General features: G+C 42.4%; 1 protein-coding gene across 1 annotated transcript in view; it reads right to left on the bottom strand.

Annotated features, from left to right (window-relative positions):
* The window catches only part of extl3 (exostosin-like glycosyltransferase 3), a 31,832-nt gene that overhangs the window by 12,081 nt on the left and 11,005 nt on the right, over positions 1–8,746 (bottom strand). The window contains exon 2 of the mRNA XM_034161950.1: positions 5,744–8,369. Coding sequence (XP_034017841.1) covers positions 5,744–7,882 — 2,139 coding nt within the window. The 5' untranslated portion in view covers positions 7,883–8,369. The remainder of the gene's footprint in view (positions 1–5,743; positions 8,370–8,746) is intronic.

Raw genomic sequence — 8,746 nt, forward strand, 5'->3', positions numbered from 1 at the left:
GAGTTTGTGCTGGCTCGGATTTACAGAGGATGTACAGAGAGGAGACAACACACTTTACCCCGAAACTCTTAATTTTTACCCGAGGCCATTAAAATATGGTCATTGAGTATTGCAAAGATTTTGCATCCATCCGTCCCTCAGTCTGTGCTCAGCATAAGTCCAGTGCTATTACTGCCAGGGTCTTTAAATTCACAGGGGACATTTGTTTGTCTATATGTGGCCGTGCAACAGATTGACATCCTGCCCAGGTTGTACTCTACCTCACACCCCGCTACTGCTGGGATAGGCTCCAGTCCCCTGTGACCCGATGAGCGGTTGAAGATGTGTGTGTGTGTGTTTATTCCTTAGGCATGTTAAAAGAGCTGCAATCCTCATCTTGTTGCACTGTGCAATCATGTACTACAATGACAAAGATCTTCTAAATTCACATTGTGCTGAGTCTGAAGATCTTCCTGCATAAAACACACCATGCCTCAGGCATACAATGCATTCGGTAAGTATTCACAGCACTGCAGTTTTTCAACATTTTATGTTACTGCATTATTCCAAAAGGATGAAATTCACTTATTTCCTCAAACTTCTACACACAATACCCCACAATGACACTGTCAAAAAAGTTTTTGACAGTTTAGCAAATTTATAAACAAAAGAAAAAAAAAGCAAAACAAAAAACTAAGAAATCACATGTACGTAAGTATTCACAGCCTTTGCCATGAAGCCCAAAATTGAGCTCAGGTGCATCCTGTTTCCACTGATCATCCTTGAGATGTTTATATGGCTTATTTGGAGTCCACATGGGGTAAATTCAGTTGATTTGACATGATTTGGAAAGACACACACCTGTACATATAAGGTCCCACAGTTGACAGTGCATGTCAGAGCACAAGCCAAGTATGAAGTCAAAGGATTTGTCTGTAGACCATCAAGACAGGACTGTCTCCAGGCACAAATCTGGGGAAGAGCACAGAAACATTTCTGCTGCATTGAAGGTCCCAATGAACTGGGTGGCCTCCATCATCTGTAAATGGAAGAAGCTGGCATTCACCAGGACTCTTCCTAGAGCTGGCCGCCCATCTGCAGCAATCCACCTATCAGGCCTGTATGATAGAGGACAATTCTGTAAATGTCCTTCAGTGGCCCAGCCAGAGCCCAGACCTGAATCCAACTGAACATCTCTGAAGAGATCTGAAAATGTCTGCGCACCGACGCTCCCCATCCAACCTGATGGAGCTTGAGAGGTTCTGCAAAGAGGAATGGACAAAACTGCCCAAAGATGACTACACCAATCCTGTGGCATCAGATTCAAGAAGACTTGAGGTTGGAATTGCTGCCAAAGGTGCATCAACAAAGTATTGAGTAAAGGGTGTGAATACTAATGTACATGTGACTTTTTATTTCTAACAAAGTCGCAAAAATTTCAAAAAACTTTTTCCATGTTGTCATTAAGGGGTGTAGTGAGTAGAATTTTGATGGGAAAAATTAATTTAGTCCATCTTGGAATAACATAAAATGTGTAAGAAGTGAAGCGCTGTGAATACTTACTGGATTGACTTTATCCCCTTGTATTGGGCTTAATTACACTTTTGGGAGGGGGGGGCTTCCTTGAAAAGCCAATTTTTTCTTAAATATGGACTTCTCCATGTCCTCAAGTTACACTGAGCTAAGTAAAAGGGTGTCTACTAAGGGTATAATGGTACATGTATTTGTATTGACCCGTTTCGGTACGTGACATTTGGTTCTGCACAGGGCTGTGTACGGGTGAGTTTGCGTTGCGTGTATTTACATTCAGTGTTGCCAACTTAGCCACTTTCGCACTAAATCTGGCGGCTTTCCAAACCCTCTTTACGACTTATTTTCTCAAAAGCGACTACCGACAAATCTAACTACTTTTCCTGGCGTTACTGGAGACTTTTCTGATGTCTGGCGACTGAAAGTGAAAGTCTCCGTTGTCACCGAGCGGCAGTGGCTCTCCCCCTCCTCCGCTGCCTGCAGCAGCCTGTCTGTAAAGCACTGACCGGAGGCATATCTACAATCCTCCTCACTCGGACTCGCTCACCCTACTTACCTCGTTTGCGGCACTGTGCTGCGCTTTACTAGTGGAAAGGTTTTGTTAAAAGCTGTTTACTAGGAATGTATTTTTTATAATATTATTTATTATTTATTATTATTATTATTATTAATATTATTTGAGAACATTTTATTTAACTTATTACCAGGCAGCACTTTGCAATTATGTTATTTTCCTGTTTGTATAATGTTACAATAAATTGTTGGTTTAAACAACAAGAAAATTTAGGTTTTGCATTTTGTTCCCATACTGTACCAAAACTGAACCGAACCGTGACCTCAGAACCGAGGTACGTACTGAACCGTGATTTTTGTGTATCGTTACACCCCTAGTGTCTACTCTGAGCATCCCAGCAAGAAACAAAACAAAAAATTCTTGGTTCCGTTGACTCAATTTGCATAGCGTTGTAAAATGCTTTCACAGATTAAAAAAAATTATAATAAGCACCTTCACTGGAGACCAGCGAAGCCTGGAAGGATGTGGTGCATTCTGGCAGACTGGGAAGTTAAGGATGCCCTTGAAATCAGAAGTGCCAACTGATGGGACTGTCACAATTGTGTTCCACCAAGTTCTTTACAGTTTGACTGTATGGACACTTGATCAGCATGAACACTGGACTTTTTGAGTAACCGGATGCTTGGCTACATCTTCTGCCTTGTATGTCTGATTAATTCTTTACTGTACTTTTGGTCAATCGCTTAATGGTAACATGTCCAGAGCAGATTGTCATCCCTTTGAGTCTAGCCTGCTTGAGGTTTCTTACTCCACTGAGAAATAAATAAATAAAAAAACCACCCAAGAAAGGTTTTCCCTTACCACTGTTGCCAATGTGCTCGCTCAGTGGGTAGGTAAGGCTAGACTTAACCTTTGAAGTTCCTTGGGGTGATTTGTGTGAAGAAAAAAAAAAAAAAAAAAAAAAAAAAAAAAAAAAAATATATATATATATATATATATATATATATATATATATATATATATATATATAGTAAGTCCCTTCGGCTGCTCCCTTGTTTGCACTCGGGGTCGCCACAGCAAATCCAAGGTGGATCTGCATGTTGAATTGGCACAAGTTTTACGCCGGATGCCCTATATATATATATATATATATATATATATATATATATATATATAAACCTACTTCCTTTGTCTTGGAATTTAAGACTTTTGAATGATTGAGTAAATAATTTTTTAAGACCTTTTAAGGATCTGCGGGAATCCTGTAAACATAATGCATACAATTTACAAGTATTTATTATTGGTAAAGCAAAACCTACTGACAAGTTGAATGCTATTTTATAGTCTTAACAGGCTGTATGCCTTTTTTAAATCTGTTTATTTGTGTGGCTTTGTACAACCCAACTCATCTTTTCACTCAAGACAAAAATTTTAATCAGCACATTCGTATTTCTGTTTCCATATACAGTAAAACTCATATAATGGATTCAGGTGGACCGATGAAGTTTGCCCGTTATATGTATGAACTGGACAAAATCCGTTATACGTATAAAAAGGACTAAATCCGTTATATGTATGGAACAGATTAGTTACAGTCAAGAGGCGCAAAATGAGCTACAGGGAATCCTGAATCAGGACCTGCATCATTTAATGACCAGATCAGACCTTTGTCTGAAAAAATAAACGCCTGCTTTAAATAAGTGCCAGGCATTAAGTGGGTCAAAAAGATGACATTTGGCCAAATCATTCTTTTTCTACATCCGCTGCAGAGTGGTACCTTATAATCCTAAAGGCTGATTTATGCTTCTACAAATCTGTAACTCCGTGGCCATGCAATGACGTTGAGGTGCGCAGGTTAGGCTTTTAAAGTTCTCCATCACATCTTTATGCAATTTACCGCAGGAACTGTGGCTTTTTCTGGATTAATTTGTCCCTCAATGAGCTCCACTTCTTTATTCAATTCCATGAATTGCGAGTCATTTGAGCATCATTTTCAGAATCCTTGTTGCGAAGTGTGTCATGTTTGCAGACTTTTCTGCCAAATGTATCTGAGCCATGATCAAAATGAAATCAGCATGCGCACTGCAAAAACTTTTAAAATTTGACAGGACAGGAAGGAGTGAAAACATAAAAGACAAATGACAGCCCTTTGTGGTCTCCGACTTAACATGCCAGGTGCAGGGTTCGTAGCCAGAGGACTCTGATCTAAAGAGTTCTGGTTCGTCACACCCAGGAATACGTGTGAAACTTAACACCATATTACAGTTCAGGCAGCAAGCAGCATTTTTGCTAATAATCACTGGCATTGAAATGTGCCCTGCCTCATTTAGGTGCTGGGTGTAAGCATGCTTTGAAAAAACAAATGCCCGGACTTTTAATCATGGAAATACGGTACCCACTTCACTCAAATCAGCAAGTGTCAGTGCTGAACTTCATTTTGTACCTCTGTTACTGGGCACGGTACACGCGAGGGGTTTTTAATGAAAATGCATTGCGATCAGACAGGACGTTTTGTTCGATGTGAGTGAAAATCCATTATATACAGTGTTTATCATGTGGAAAACCACACAAAAGCATTGGGACTTTTGCTTTTGTCCGGTGAGTGCAACTATCTGGTTTATATGATGGCAGTTTAGGTGAGTTTTATTGTACAGCTAAATGACGCTAATGACGCTTATGTGTTCCACGGCGACAGAAAGCTGTTTACTCAGAGTTCTTATTGCAGTGTCCATTAACATTAATCGGCCAGTTAGCTTCTGCTTCCTGCAGCAGTGATTGTGTTCTAAGTAACAGTAAGCTGGTTCAGCTGCTCCCTTGTTCTCACTTGGGGTCGCCACAGCAGATCTGAGGGGGACCTGCATGTTGAATTGGCACAAGTTTTACACTGGATGCCCTTCCTGACTATGTGGAGAAATCTGGCAGGAATGAGGTTTGAACTGGGAACCTTCCACACTGAAACAAAGCGCAATAACCACTTGGCACCACCACCCCTACTATAATGTGCTGCTTAAATTTATTTTTGTCCCACATGAAAAGATTTCCTCTAAAATGTAAAAATAGACTCTACAATGAAAAGCGCCCAATTTCTCATTGAAAAAATAGACAGCAGATTTGCTTGTAGGTAGTCATGACACACAAAAACAATCACAGATTACCATTCAATAATAGTGTTCTTGCAAATCTTGACAAACACCACTCCAAGATAACCCACCACATCACTGAAGAAATCTTGTATGTTTAATCACAATTCATCATCTATTGTTAAAGCTGAAATATAGTCATACATTTTATATATTTTATTTACTTACACAACCTAGATAAGTAACAGTTTTCAAACAAGTTAAAAAAGTTTTCAGGGTGATAAATGTGCCTACAAGTTTTGCAGAGTATTACATTGGCAATTCCAGCCTGAACTCCAAGGTAAAATCTATTTCCCCAGAGACTGTATTGATTTCCATTTTTAACTTTTAGCAAAATATCTAGTTGTCGAGCAGCATTTCAAAGAATGGTGGTTTAAACTGTTCAGTGCAATTATTCTTTCAAACATGACACCATGTCTAACAACAAAGATGAGCAAACTGCTTTCGGCATTTCAGTGAGAGGCAAGATGGAAAAATATTACAGAAGCTAGCAAAGTGCTGTTAAAATGAATACAAGTTTAGCATACTCTGATGATCAACTTCTGTCTTTGTGTGGATACTTTTATACAGAAGCACTTACCACAATAGGTAGGCCAATATCTGGCCATAGCAGGTCATCTGAAGGAGGTTTAGGAGAGTTCCACACAACAACTACCTTGTTGAGGTATGGGAGTCCATTCAGTCTTTCCAGAGAGTTCATCAGCACCTCCTCCCTCTCATATGTCAGCATGACAACAGTGAACTGTTCCCGTGGCACATTACCACCTAAAGCTGCCTGAAATTCTTTTCCTGAGCCTCCTGCACCACCACCAATAGGCCTGAAACCTGTACCTGAACCAAGGAATTTGGCTTCAGATGGTAGCACAGGGTCAAGAGGCGTATGAGGGAACAGATGGAAGGGTCCTGGGGCACGGTTCCATGCTCTGTAGGTGTCTACAGCCGTGTACGTGAAGTTGCGGAGAAAGCGTGGTGAAGCATATGGAGGCTCTGTCTCAACAGGACCCAAGTCTAGATCACCATTGTCAGCCAAGTTGGCATCAGTTCCTGCCAGTTTCCCAGCTTTATGAGGAATCTCCTGGGCTGGTTCTTGTTTTATTGGTGAAGCTGGAACTTGGATGATAGTTCTGATACTGGCTAGAATAGTATTAAGAACATTCTCTGAGGTGGAGAAATAAGTCTCCCACAGAAAGCGTCCCTGTCGTCTCATAGCTAACATATCATTGTCCGACAGGCTACGTAGCAGGAAGTGCAACTCTGTGACTCGTGGCTTGGGTATTATAATGGCAGCTTCACTCCATCGGATGAACTGCTGGTAAGGTAGCCTAGAGTGGTCCCCCAACACGACTGGGATAGCCCCTACCTCAAGTGCCTCAAAGAGTCTCATTCCACAGCCTGCTGAGGCAACCAACTGTCCATCTCCTGGTGCAATCACTAATGCAAATGTTGAAGCTTTAAGTACCTCCAGCCTATCCTCTCTCTCACCACACAGGGCCCACTCAGTTGCCAGACTTGGCTGTGGAGTCTTGCAAGTGAACTCCACCAGCACTTGATCCAAGTGGCTGTCCTGTACTGCTTTTAGAGTTCCAATAATGCGGTCATCATAGTCAGCTGGTGGATCTCCTTCCAACTCCTCTTCAAATGACTGAGGTGGCGTCTCCTGCAAGCTGCTCCTCAGTGACTCCACCTTCTCCCCCTGGAAGGTGAAGAGATATTTTCTCTTTACAGGCACCTGTGGGGGCACTTCCAAAAAATTTGGCTCAGAGAGAGCATGAACAAGTGGGGACACAACCAAGTCAAACCCCTCACGGTACTGCTGCTCCAGGAAAGTGGACTGAGCGACTGCTGCTCGACCTGTGCTCACATTGTACAAAAAGTTCTGTGTCATTGACTTCCTAGACAAATGTACTAGTACATGGTTGTGACCATCAGACCTCCAGTAAGGAAGAGTTTTTAGCTGCTTCTCCAGTTCTGACAGAAAAGGGAGCGAGGATGAGGGGGACTCCTGTACCTCCCCAACTAGTACCATGTATATACAGGCAATATTGGGGTTCTCAGTCACATATATGTTGCTCTTAACTGACGCTGCAAATGCTTGCTTAACCAGTGGCTCAATGTAGTCCCCCCAAGGATAGGAGCCTGTGTCATATACATACACAGGAAAACCGGAGGTAAGTGGACAACGTGCATAGTTGAAGCAGGATCGCAGACGACAGGCGCGTGAAGATTTGGGTGGCGGCAAGCCTGGATCTTCCTTGTCTGGCAATAGTCTAACAGGTAGGGACAACTTGGGCTGGTTCTGGGCCATTAGTTCTTTATAAGAGTGCTCTGTTTGACTGATGACATTCTTCAGTTGCAGCAGATCCTGCTTTGCACTGTCAATGCTACGCTTGCAGGCTTCAATGCGCAGGTTGAGTCGGGCAATCTCTCCATTGAGCTCCTGCCTCTTGGCCTCAAGCTGCAAAAGCTCCTCGCTGACTGACTCACGGATGCGGCACAAATCCTGTACATGTTTGGCTTCGCATAATTCACCGCCGGGCCGTGGCCCAAAGATGCGCTTATCAGGACCCACAGCTTCATCAATGGTGGTTAGGTAGTAGTGTGCAATAAGTGGGAAAAAGACCAAAATGAAGAAAAGCATGAAACTGAGCCAGGTGAGACGAACGCGCCGAAACACCCATGGCTGACCTGCGGTGCCCACCCCACCACCATTGCGCTGCATTATTGCCTTTCACTAGGCGTTTTGTCCCACTAAGGAACTGTTGCTACTGGGATTAGCAGTAGCCATAGTGTGACCTTGTCAACAGGGCAAATTGAGAGATAATAGGTTAGAACTGGTGTCTTGATCCTTCTTGCTGGAAAAGTCATCTGAAAGTGTTTTAGGTCTTCCTGAGGTTTCTGTTGGTACTGGCCAAAGGATAACCCTTAGCTGTTTTTAAAATGTACTCTGATGTGTCACAATCTACATAAAGTAATGCCATTTCTCTTGTGTGGCTTAGCTATTCAGCCATATCTACCAGCAAACAGCCTCTCATTTGGGGAGAGATGCTCCGTGATGGGTGACGAAGAGGGGGCATCCTGTTCACAGCTTAATGAGACAGCTTGGTGGGCCAGTTCCATTGGCACAAGACTCACTCATCTCTGTTCACTGCCTATGAATTCTTGCAGCACAACAAGCTTCCAGCATGTCTTCCACTGTGGTAATGAATCTGTGAAAACGAAAAACAGGAAAAACAAAAACAAGAATTTAATGCAGTTACCTACAGATTCAAATAACTTTACCCTGTGAGTTCAATAAAACAGTACCCAGTTAGAATTTCCAATGCTGTTGTCTAAAACAGAGAGGCTATTGGTCCTAAAAGCTCCTAAAAGGCCCCAGAATCTCAAATGGGGAGGTATATATATTACCAGAGTGTGAGTGTTGCAACTTTATTGCTGCTAAAGGCACCTTGACACTTGCATGCATTTAACCCCCGCGTTGTGCCAATGCGACCCGCTTTGTCCCACCAGATGCTGCGCTTTGTGCCGCTGGACACTGTGTTACATAAAATAATTATTTCGTAGCGGATTAATCATTTACTCTTAG

This window comes from Thalassophryne amazonica, chromosome 21, assembly GCF_902500255.1.
Source record: "Thalassophryne amazonica chromosome 21, fThaAma1.1, whole genome shotgun sequence".
In the NCBI taxonomy this organism is placed as follows: Eukaryota; Metazoa; Chordata; class Actinopteri; order Batrachoidiformes; family Batrachoididae; genus Thalassophryne; species Thalassophryne amazonica.